General features: G+C 57.0%; 1 protein-coding gene across 5 annotated transcripts in view; it reads right to left on the bottom strand.

Moving 5' to 3' along the window:
* The window catches only part of TNFAIP8 (TNF alpha induced protein 8), a 116044-nt gene that overhangs the window by 57889 nt on the left and 45756 nt on the right, over window positions 1-12399 (bottom strand). The window contains exon 1 of one of the 5 annotated variants that reach the window (XM_008254927.5): window positions 5356-5897. The exons of 3 other annotated variants lie outside the window; for them this stretch is intronic. In XM_008254927.5, coding sequence (XP_008253149.1) covers window positions 5356-5485 — 130 coding nt within the window. In that variant the 5' untranslated portion in view covers window positions 5486-5897. Of the gene's footprint in view, window positions 1-4031; window positions 4252-5355; window positions 5898-12399 lie in introns of those variants that run through there. One more of the 5 variants, XM_008254933.5, reaches the window with a different exon arrangement.

Below are 12399 nucleotides of genomic sequence, written 5' to 3'. Positions count from 1 at the left end.
AAACAGTGGCTTCCAGGAGGATATTCCTTCCGAAAACTGAAACTGTGAAAGGTTCCCAATGAGGAGACCCGGACCCTCCGACCCCAAGCAAACACAGCCAAGAATTCCAAATGGACAGCCTGAGAGCAGTGTCCAGCACCTGGTATGGGGGAGGGGGAAGACAGGTCTCGTTCAGGCAACTTTTGGTTCTCATCTGGACACCGGTCACCTTTCAGCGGGACCCATTCTCTCTGCAGTTTGCCACGGGCCCCGTGACTGTTCAATGCAGCACTGTAATGGGCTGAGTAGGATTTGTCACCCCAGAACTCGCGCAGCTGTCTGAACTCTGATGTTTTAATGTTAATGGCGGACTGACTGAGGGAGGAGACTTGATACGAAGACGGCTGGCATCTGAGAGGCCGGGCCTGGGGGCGGGGGTCACTGGGAGCATGTGCTCGGAGGGCGGTTCTGGCCAGAGGCTGGAGCAGTCCAGCTCATGGCTAAGTCCTCGCTCTGCTTCCTGGCTCGCCCTGTACTGGTTCCTCTGCGCCTCCTGGGCCCTATTCCTGGGCTCTCTGACATTTATGTCCCAGAACTCAGCCAGAAGTGAACACTGTGAAAACATGGCCCTGTTCAGCAGGGTGCGGTCACACACACTCTCTCTGGCATCTGACACTTCTCACCTTGGCGGCAACGCGCACCCGGTGCTCAGCCAGTCCAGCCCCCTGGTGCCTGCTTCACTCGGGCACTACTGAAACTGTGCCACTGCCTGTCGGTCCATACGTCCCCACAGAGACTTCGGTCCTCACCCCTACTCCCCCCGACTCAGTGCCGCATGACCCTTCCTGCCACACCCTGCACAGAACCCAGCCTTCAGAAAGCTGGGCTGAGCGTCTGGCACAGCGGTTAAGACAGCCCTTAGGATGCCCACTTTCCCTATCAAGGTACCAGCTCTGCTCCTGATTCCAGCTCCCTTCTAATGCACACTCTGGAAGGTGGCAGCCAATGGCTCAAGTAATCCAGGCCTGTGAAAGACCCACATTCAGTTCAGGCCCCTGACTCTGGCCTGGCCCAGCCCCAGCTGCTAAGAGCATTTGGGGATGGCCGGCGCCGCGGCTCACTAGGCTAATCCTCTGCCTGCGGCGCTGGCACACCGTGTTCTAGTCCTGGTCGGGGCGCTGGTTCTGTCCTGGTTGCTCCTCTTCCAGGCCAGCTCTCTACTGTGGCCCAGGAAGGCAGTGGAGGATGGCCCAAGTGCTTGGGCCCTGCACCCGCATGGGAGACCAGGAGAAGCACCTGGCTCCTGGCTTCGGATCAGCGCAGTGCGTCAGCTGCAGTGCACTAGCCGCAGCGGCCATTGGAGGGGGTGAACCAACGGTAAAGGAAGACCTTTCTCTCTGCCTCTCTCTCTCTCACTGTCTACTCTGCCTGTCAAAAAAAAAAAAGCATTTGGGGAGTGAACAAAATCAAGATCTTGGGACACATTCAAAGGCTCTGCCCTGTGAGCACCTGAACAGGAATGAGAACTGCTCTAGTCACCTGGGCCAAACCAAAGTCTCCTGGTAGGAACCAGGCTGCTCTGGGGTTTCTCCCAGACAGTAAGAGCCAGAGCTGATGGACACTCCTGGGTGGCACCTGAAGAGGCCAGGCGTGCCTGATAGACCGGCCCTCCCACCCCGTCTCCCGCCCACGGTCTCACAAAGGCCAGTGAGCAGCCTGGGAGCCCCCTCCCCAGGAGGGCCAACTCCAGCTTGTCTGATGGCAGAGGCCCAAGGCCGGGACAGAGGGCAGCTGAGAAACCTCCGTGGTATGCATGGCCTGCAGAGCCTGCAAGTGGGGTCGGGCTCCCTGACCTAGCTCCTGCACTTGGAGCGGGTGGGAATGCCCCTGTCATACCAGGGCGGCTGCCTGTCTCCCAGGGAACAGAAAGGGCAGGCCGGGCCAAGGCACTGGCACCTGTTATTATGTGTGCAAAAGCCCCAGGTTCTCCCTAGGAGTACAGAGCCAGGAGCCTGGTCAGGTCCACCCGGGATTTCCTCTCGGCGTCCAGCAGCTCAGGTGTACATGCGGGGAAGGGTAGCAACGCGGCTATGACAGTCGCAGGATGCGGGGCAGATCAACAACGGGAGGCCTGGCCTGCTGGGGTCAGCCCGCAGTAATGCCTTGAATGAGCTCAGGACCCACGCGGGCAGCCTTCCGCGAGGGACATGGTACTAATTACTGCTGGAATCCAGCTGCGTCCCAACAGAATGGCGCTCTGGCACTGGGGAACTCAGCTGGAGTTTGCCCTGGGATCCCTCTGTGGCGCCTGTAGCCAAGCACTCTCATTCTCCGTCTCACTCACGCAGCAAACGCTTGTCATGGTCCTGCTCGGACGGTGAGCAGCAATGCCCGCTGCTCACCGCAGCCCCCGTCAACGCCCCCATTTCTGCATGAGTCTGGGGTCCCTAATTAGGGTCCACTGGCCCTAATTATAACACCATTTCCTCCAGCCAGCACTCAATCTAGGTTCCTACCACATCTAGCTCAGAGAACGTCCCAGCTGCACCACTCCCCTAAAAATACAAACCGAAGACCACAGCTCGGCACCCGCAGCCTCCAGGGTGGCAAAGACCTTCAGGGAAGGTTCAGAGAACTGAATCCACAGGACGCAGGCCAGTGCCCACCTAATGCTCACACTGGGGACTTCAGAGCTCATTCAGAGACAACACACAGAACTAAACACAGGAAATCACGCTGGCGCTTTTCAAACAAATGTCAACACGAGACACATCTCACGTTCTCTGGCTTTCAGAGGAAGGGAGGAGAAGAGGCAAGAGAGGTTGGGACGAGTTTGCTCTGCAGAGGCAGATACTTCACGTCGCTCTGTCCACTCACAGGGGCCTTCGACGGCTATCAAGGGGTTGCACATGACACTCAAAGTCATTTTCCTCCTTCCTCAGCACTGCTTTGGCCTCTGCAGAAGGCAACAGCAGAGGATGTGGCCTTGGCCAGAGGAAAGCAGTCCTGAGATCTGAAGGAGATGGGAGAAAAAAGATAAACCACGACCAACCAAAAAGACTTGAGCAGCTTCAAAGTACAGCAAGACTCAGAGCCCCAGGCCAAAGCCAGCCCGTTACACTGGACGGGATGGCCATGAATGCTCAGTGGGCAGTTCTGTTCGCAAATTCGTTTCAAACTGTAATTAACACTCAATCTTACCTTCACCACAAAGGTGTGGTACGGGGAACCGGGGTCACACACTGTGGACCCTGGAAACCTCATCTTGTGTTAACTACAACCAAGCAACTTGTAACTGAACACAGCAAAGTTTTAGATGACTGTACGCTCTTGCGTTTAGCAGAGCACCACTGGGAAAACCCAAGGGATTTATCCCCACCCAAAACAAAGGAGGCAGTGTCTGGCAGAGAATGCCATTGGGGAAGAGGTCTGGTTCCCTGTGGTGCTCGGGTGCCCATGCGGCCTCCACAGTGTGTACCTGGGGACAACTGGGGAGCGGCCAAGAGGAACCATGCTGCACCACTGCCCCTGGACGTCTGCAGCTTTGTTACTGCCGGGCATGTGACCACGGACACCTGACTCAATCTCTTCCGCCTGAGTTTCACCTGTGAAGTGAACACTTTCCCTAGAAAGATGGCTGCTCCTCTCCCATGCCCAGGGCCAAGTCAAGCTCATGACCACTGCCCACGAGGCCTCACCTCACCTGGCCCCTCTGCTCCTCTCTCTCGCTCTTCCTGCCCTTCCCATCACTCTCCCAGCTATCGCTGGGGCGCCCCAGGTTGGTCACACCTGGTGGGCTGTGCCTGGCTCCCCCCTGCCTGCAGTGCTCCAGGTCTGTCTTCCACGCGCCTCTCAGGTGGGTGCAGTCTCCCAGCCTCGGCGAGGATTCACCGCCATGTGCGATGCCTCTAACCATGTGCACCCACGCACACCCACTCACTAGTCCCTGTCTCCTCCAGCTTTCGCGGGGCCAACTCCAGAGCATCTTGTTTACGGTGCAGCCAGCTGTCTCCCTCGGGTAGACTACCAGCCAACCAGCACCTGGCACTCACCGGGCGTTCGCTGGGTGGACACCCGCACTGACTGGCAGGAGTGTGGACTGCAGGGCGTCTTCGGCTGAGGTCTGTGGACAGCAGAGTCCACGCTCAGAGGGCTCTGTGCCAGCAGCAGGGTTGGGCGGGAACCACGCAGAGACACGCGGCCTCTGGGCACGGCCACAGACCCTGGGTAGGAAGCTGCCTCCGGGATCCGCATGGCTCTCACCCCCTCGCCTCCTCCGCATTTCCGGCCTGGCTATTTCCTGCCTTTTATGGACAGTCCGCGCATGCAGGCATGCCAGTGCCTTCCTCACGGCAGCCTCGTCAGGCTGATGTCCACCTCTTCCCGCCCCAGTGCCACACACTCCGCTCCCACGCCGGCTGGGACCCCCACCACACCTGCGCCGTGACCAAGGCGCACACGGGTGAACCGACAGGGACCCGCGGGCACAGCTCTGAGAACCCTGCGGCGTAGACAGAAATGTCGGGGACCGCATTCCATCCCAGACAAGAATCCGGACTGCACACAACCAGTTCTGGCTGTTAGAGCAACCAACGCCCACCCGTGTCTTCAATTTCCAGTGTTCTCTTAGTACTCGACTTCAGCTCCGGTGAGAGAATTGAGCAGAAAAAAAAAAATCTTAGATATCATGCATGGGTTTGAAAAAAAAAGTATGTAAACACCAACAAAACTTTACGGGGTGTTTCAAACCTTATCTCTGTTTCGACCTTGATTAAATACAGCTAATACAAGTATTAAAGACAGCATAACTATAGCTAAAAACATACCCAAGACGTTATTCTAAGCAGAAAAAAAGCTTTATACAGATGCCTTCAGAAAGTACATGGAAAATGTGCATTATAAAAAAAATTATTCATTGACTTCCAACTTCTTTTGCAGCAAAATTATCTTTTAAATGTCATTCTCTTGTCCCCCCCCCCCCCCCATTCCTGCAGTTCCCTGGAACATCAGGTCAACTTGCTCTTGGGTTGTTAACCTGCCAGAGCGAAATTCTGAAAATCCCGTGACCCGCGGGGGTTCACAGGTGCCCAGGTGTGGCCCCTGCGACCCGACATCTGGGAGCCAGAGCGTGGAAGACGCCCTGGGAGAAACATGGGCTCACAGAAGTGTTTCCGAAACGCTGCAATTCTCTGCTAGTTCACAAATGCAACTCTCCACCTGCAAACGTCAGAGGCCGGTTCTCCCCAGCCTGGCCCGGGGGCAACGCCCAGAGCCACGCGGAAGCCAAGCCGCCACCCGCTGCCCTGCAACCGGCCGAGACACTGCCCATGCAGCCTCCGCGGGTTCAGTTTCCAGCAAAGGAGCGGCCCCACTCACCCAGCTTCAGCATGCTCTCCCCGCGCGGGCGGAGGGCCTCTGCAGCCCTGCTCCGTGAGGTCCTTGGGCCAAAATCCCCGGCCACGCACAGGCGGCGCCTGCGGTGGAACGCATCGGGGGTTGTGACCATTCATGCAGGGATGGGCCGGGTGCTGCCTGCGCTTGCGTCCCGCGAACACAGGCCTGCCTGCCAGAGGCCCACAGAACCAGGCAGCGGCAGGAAGTCCCACGTTTCAACATGCTAGGGAAAAGAACTAGATTCTTCAGAAGGGTGTGTGTTGGGGGGAGGTGAGGGTGGGGCATGGCCCATGCACAGATGCCTGGAAAAAAAGTCTTAAAGTCAGTCCCCCTTGTTCCTCCCTGGCCTGCTCAAACACGAATCTATCCGGAGGAGGGGCTGCTTCCAGTGCCCCTGCTACTGAAAATCGCCGGCCTTTTTGCTTCATGAAGAAAAGGCTTTAGTAAAGCAAGCGGCACATCCAGTATGCACCCGGTACGCACGGACATGGCGCACACGTTAAGTCCATGCGTGTGGCTGTACAGCATCCTGCCACAGTGGGTTAAGCTGCCACCTACGATGTGGGCTTCCCCTGGGGGCGCAAGTTCCGGCTGCTCCACTCTGATCCAGCTTCAGCCGCAGGAATATGGCCCAAGTGCTTGGGCCCCTGCCACCCATGTGGGAGACCTGGGTGGCGTTCTAGGCTCCTGCTCTCAGCCTGGCCCAGCCGTGGCCGTTAGGGGCCATCTGCAGATGGAAGATGTCTCTCTTTCTAACTCTGCCTTTTGAATAAACAAATAAATCATAAATCTTTTTTTTTCTTTTGAAGGAATTAAAAATAGTCTCTCTAGACACTTACTGATCTAGCTGGGTGTCTCACTGCTACCCACAAACCCCTGCGTCCCCCCTGGGTGAGAGGACCTTGTGGGGCCCATGTCCCCACTCCCCAAGGGGCCCCACTGAGGCCTGCATGGCATCAGTCTCTTCTGCGAACCCCCAGCGTGCCTCCCTGAACCCAGGTGACACTTCCTGCTACATCTGCAGTAGCCCTTGCACTGCCTGCTGGCCCCACGACATGGAAGCATCTTGCTTATATTTTTACCCTCTGGGAGCCGGCAGGGCCCCCAGCAAAAAAAAGCTACCAAGTGGATACAACAGATGAGCTCTCCGGGGGCTGGTGGGCTTGGTCCAGATTCCATTGATGCTGCTTCTGGGGTTTGTGGCCCTGCAAGTTATGTCATGTCCTAAGCAATTCTGCTCTGTGTAAAATGCGAATAAAGTCACTGATGCCACACAACTGCTATCAAGATAAAGAGAGAACCATGAGAAGCAAATAACCAGCCTGTGCCTGCACACAAGCTGTGACAAGCCTTGTCACTGACCTGAATTCAAATCCAGTGCCTCTCACTAACGTGGTGAGGTGCAGAAGGAGACAGGGCGCCAGCCTCGAATATGATCACGGGCCTGACTCATGGCAGAGTGACACTAAGGCCGTGGAAATCTTCTGTGCTCCTCTGTGTTATCTCTGCCAATCGGGACCAGCCGGGAACATTCGGCAAATTCCACTGGGGACTAAAGGGGTCACGGAAGACGTCAAGAGCAATCTCTACCTGGAAGTACAGGATTCTACATGCCAAGGGCTTCCTAAATCTTGATGCACTGGCAATGCCAAGTGTTTAGTTACTCAGTAGAAATGCTACATCCAGAGGAATGGCTTTCTCGAATGCCCCTAAAATGTGGCCAAAGCGATGGCTGCCCAGCGTGGTCATTACCAGGAACTGCTCTGTTCACTACTGCCCGGGGTGAGGGCAGGGGAGGGAGCAGGAGGAGTCGGGGAGGTGCAGAGAAAGAACCCTGCAGTCCCAAGTAAAACGCCTGCTCATCAGCTCCAGGACCAGGACGGCCAGCACCGGGAAGGTCCTGACACCCCTCGAGGGAGGCCAGAGAAGGCTGCGGGCACTACGGCCTCGGTGTCAAGGGCACCTCCACCCCTGCAGGGCATTCTGGACCTCAGAGCCAGTTCTCCAGGAAGGAGGGCGTGAAAAGCAAAGCCTCAGGCTGGACTCTGTCTCCTGATTCCCCTGCTGTCGGTGGAAACCCAGGCTGTGCACGCTCGGATCTAGACAGAGCATCTCTTTACGCAGTCCTGCTGTGGGACCATCAGGTGCCCGTCTTCAACACTTGGGCCACACCTCACGGAAGAGCCCCACGCCCAGCAGCGCCTGCCTCTGTCAGCAGGAACACAGCCATGGTTCCCCACATTGAGAGCGACCACACTCTGGGCAGATCCAAGGACCAGCAAGTGTGAGGGTCACCCACTGAAGATGTGTCCCCCGTGTTCTCGGGCGGGGAAGAGAGGGCAGGGACCTGGGACTTCCAGCCCAACACCCTGACTGGGCGCCATGGCTGAGCAATTCACCCCGGGCTCCATCAGGGCAACCTGTGCTCAAGAACACAGAGCTCAGAGTTTTCTTGGCGAGCCCGGCTCTGCAGCCCCTGGGGAGTGCTCCTGTCACTGGCAGGCCCGGAGCACAACTCAACTGCTGGGGCTGGGCCAGGCTGAAGCCAGGGGCCTGGACCTCCATCCAGGTCTCCCCCGCAGGTACAGGGGCCGAAGCACTTGGGTCATCCTCTGCTGCTTTCCCAGGCTCATTAGCAGGAGCTGGATGGAAGGGGGTCATTCGTGCTCCCCACACCCAAGGGCGGCAGGTGGCAGGCCCATTTCCTAATACGGCAGCAGAGCAGGAGGCTGGGCAGCCCCTGTCCCAGGGCGTGCAGGAGGGGGCAGGGTGGGGACACAGCCACGCGGCCCTTGCGCCACAGCACAGGCTGTGCACTCAGCACTCCCACCGGCTTCGCGCACGCACACCCCAGTGTAAACGTTTCCCGCCCAGCTGCCCACATGCCCAGCAGCAGCCTATTCAACATGATCGCAGCCAAGCATGTGAGCTTGCAGGAAAAGGATACCTTCACTTGTCCATCTCATCAGTCTGGAACCAACCACAGAACCCCGGCCCTCTGCTCTTCCGCCTCTGCCCGCCCCGAGCGTGCGCAAGACCCTGGCCGAGCCTCCTCTCGGGATCCCTCAGTGCCTGGGCCCCACCCACACCAATGCTTCCCATGGCCTCCCTGAAATCCATGGCCCAACGGGGCTCCCTTCACTTGCCCACGAAGTGGGAGGAGACCAGGGCTTGAGTGGGCCCCCGGGGTCCACCGACACAGGCGGGGAGTGGGGGACTCACCTCCCACCCCAGGGAGGGCTTGCCCTGCCTGGCACCTCTGCTTTAACGCAGCTCTCAGAAGCGCAAAACGAGACCAACTGCCTTCTCCTTTCTGTCTCTAAAGCAGGGGACTTCCTCTGATGCCATGGACTCTCGCACCACGCACAAGGTGCACAAGGCAGCCCAGGGAGGTGCTAGGCAGGTGTCAAACTCAAGAGGCCGAGCCTGGGGACGCCAGGAGGAGCGCGTGTCTGCCTCCCTCTCTGGGCCCTCGGGGGCAGCAGGGCGGTTCATCCTCCACTGGCCGGAGCACAGACAGCAGCCTGACACTCCAGAGCCTTCTTCCACTGCAAACACACACGCGATCCCCAACCGTAAAAATCCCTGCATCAGCGAAACTCTCCACCTGCCAAGGAAAACCCTCCAACGCGAGAGTAAGTTTCTCTACAAACTTGTAGAATTTCCAGCTCATAGACGACACCTGCTGTTTCCAACGGAACCCTGCCACTTCCCTGCACTGCCGACCTCTCTCCTTCCTGTCACCTCTGTCCCTCAGGGCCAACTCCTGCCCTCCCTGCCTACCAGGTCACTCACTCGCCGGCTCGCTGGCTTCTCTGTGCTTCTCCCATCATGCCTTCTGCTCAGGCTCTGGCACCTTCGGTTTTAAGCTGAGCGAAGGGGACTTGTTAACTAAGGGCCCAGACAACTCCAGCAAGGCAAGCAGTTCTGCTCTCCATCCCTCCCTAGCCAACAGACAGCTTCATCCTTCTGTCACATGACTACTACAAAATCTATATTTAAAAAAAAACACATTTGGTGCCGAGGCTGTGGCGTGGAGGGTGGGGCCGCCACCTGTGGTGCTGGCACCCCATGTTCATGTCCCGGCTGCTCCACTTCCGATATGGCTCCCTGCTGTGGCCTGGAAAGGCAGTGGAAGATAGCCCAGGTGCTTGGGCCCCTGCACCTGCCTGGGAAGCCCAGAGGAAGCTCCTGGCTCCTGGCTTCAGATCAGCTCAGCTCTGGCCATTTGGGGAGTGGGTCAGTGGATGGAAGACCCCTCTCTCTCTGCCTCTGCCTCTCTGTGACTCTGCCTCGCAAATACATAAAATCTTAAAAAAAAAAAAAAAACAAACACATTTTCCAGGAACTTTTCAATCTAGAGACAAATCAGAAACTACAACACCTCCTGGATCAAGCTTTCCTTTGACTCCCTGTTTCCCCCTGCAGACGAGAAAACACTTGATGTTGGGCTGTGAGGTGCCACCAGTTCTGGACTTCCTGTTGGTACCCAGGGTGCAACTGCTCACCGCTGCCCTCCAGGACCAACGAGGGTGCACAGCCTGGCTTAATTTGCAAAAGGATCTCTTTTGCACAGCTCGCAGCTTACACTTCCTTTTCGCAGGGCCACTAGCAAGCTTTCTCATGTGCATTCCCCACGTGCTGCCCCCAAGGGGTGGCCACCGGTCTGCACACCTCAGCTGCCCACCTGCACTGCAAATTCCTAACAGCAGGGGGCGTTCTACGTCCACCTGTACCTGTCTAGCATCTCCTGAATGCTGGCCCACGGTGAGGAAGGAGCCACAAGACGCCACCTGTTCCATAAAACTGGCGTTCAGTAGGAGAAAGGTGGCAGACAAGTACATACACAAATACACAGGAGGTGGACTGGGAGGCACAGGGTGCAAATGAATCTGGGGGAGGGAGAGGGTTCAGGAGGGACCGCACTGGCAGGCGCACAGCAGGCTGGGTAGCAGAGAGGGCAGAGGGTCCACTCTGAGACAGGGCATCCTTGGAGAGACAGGAAGGGGGCTGGTGTAGCCCCAGTGCCGGGAGAAAGAGGAAGAGGTGTGAGCAGCAGATTCTGCAGGCCACACAGCAGCAGTGTGAATTATTTCATAGGGTGGGAATGTGTAACGGAACACATCTGGGAACGTGGCAATAAGGACCATCGACCTTGAAGCCCCTTGAACCACATCCAGAGATGCAGCTGATGAGACCAAGACAGGTGTGGACAGCTGTGTGCAGGAAGTCAGTCACAGCAACCCAAATACCAGAAACGGCCCCGCTGTGCAAATGGAGACGGGCGAGTGATCAAGGGCGCAGCACACGATGGCACCGAACGCCGTCTTTAAAGCCATCTTGCAGAGTTATTAACCACAGGGGACTCTTCCTAAAAACCACAAAACAATATATGCAAGGAAAGAACTTATATTTTTGTAGAGAAACACTATACGCATACAGAGGAAAACCCGGAGTGAGCACAAGAACATTTTGGGGGGGGGGTCAGATTGTAGCTGATTAATACATGACACAAACATGCAATGGTTTTATAAAAGACGGCACACAGGGAGGACATGCGCGATGTCAACAGAAACAAGAGGCTGACAGCCAGACGGCTTGGGCAACCTGCTGTCTTTTTTTTTTTTTTAAATGCTTTATTTATTTATCTGAAAGGCAGAGTTAGAGAGAGAGGGAGACGGAGACCTTCCATCTGCTGGTTCATACACCAAATGGCTGCAAAAGCTGGGGCTGGGCTAGCCAAAGCCAGGAGCCTGGCACTCCATCTGGGTCTCCCAAGCACTTGGGCCATCTTCAGCTGCTTTCCAAGAGCATTAGCAGGGAGCTGGATCGGAAGTGGAGCAGCTGGGACTTGAAGCAGCGCTCATGTGGGATGCTGGCATCGCAAACAGCAGCTTAGCCCTCTGAGCCGCCGGTCTTCTATCATTGCCAGGGACTCTTCCAAGTAATACAAAATAACAAGCCCTAGAAACTCCCTAGAAGCAAGGCAGGAAGTGTGTCCCTCCTTGCTGGGCCCTGTGACTCAGCAGGGACTTAGCCAGCCCTGGTTGGAGAGAGCTTGAGAAGAAGCAGGTGCAGACATCACATTCAGGAGCTCCCTGCCCCGGGGCTCAAGTCTGAAACGTCCACCTGGCTCTTCCATGGGATCAGTTCACCCCGACACTTTTCAGAGTCATCCCTGTGTCCCCCTCTCTTGTTATAGCTCAGTACGGTCACAGGCTGGTCCATCCCTCAGAACCAACCCTTTGCCGCAGACCCCGCCCACCCCCAACACAAACGCCCTGCGGTCTGCAGCCTCCTTCCCAAACAGGCTTGGACGTTAAGGTGCGGACTGGACACGTCTGGGCAAGCCTCAGGTATTCTGAGCCCGCCTTACACAGGCCCAGGGGGAAGGAGCTCCCCACTCAGCTCTGCGGCCCCTGCTCTCCACGGAGACTTGGCTTTGCATCCCCGCCACCAGCCATGGTCTCAGCTGAGCACTCCACACAGCACACATGGAAGCCCCATGGAAATGACACGGCAAGAGAAACACACACACACACACACACACACACACACACGGGACTAGGAGGGAAGACACACACCTCTGGCTCAGGACGCCTTCGCGTTTCCAAGGCCAATTCCATCAGAACATGAGCACTCCGTCGGTGACCACCTGGGGCCACCACAGAGTCTCCCCCACTATTTCCAGAGGCTTCCCTGTGCCCGGTGCTGGACTCTGGGGGAAAAGAGAAGCAGGGCTGGAGGCGGAGCTGGTGGGTGTGGACTGAGAGAGGCAGAACTTCACCACGACTCCAAGGAGTACAGTCAGTTTGGGAAGAGTTTGGCTACAGGCTAGTCAGGGTTGTGCGAGCCTGTTATAGATTCTAGCAAAACTCCAACGAGGCATCTCAGGCAGGGCGGACACAATCAGACAGCAGCACGGGAAGCCGACTGGAAAACGATGGGGTAGGGAGAGTCAAATGCCCTGCGGTCATCAGGCAGCAGATGGTGGAGGTGGCTTGGCCTTAGCTGGTGGCAGTGGCC

Source organism: Oryctolagus cuniculus, chromosome 6, assembly GCF_051225735.1.
Source record: "Oryctolagus cuniculus isolate XC-2025 breed Fujian yellow rabbit chromosome 6, ASM5122573v1, whole genome shotgun sequence".
Taxonomy (NCBI): domain Eukaryota; kingdom Metazoa; phylum Chordata; class Mammalia; order Lagomorpha; family Leporidae; genus Oryctolagus; species Oryctolagus cuniculus.
The sequence above is the reverse complement of the archived record's forward strand: the minus strand, read 5'-3'. Positions and strand labels throughout refer to the sequence as shown.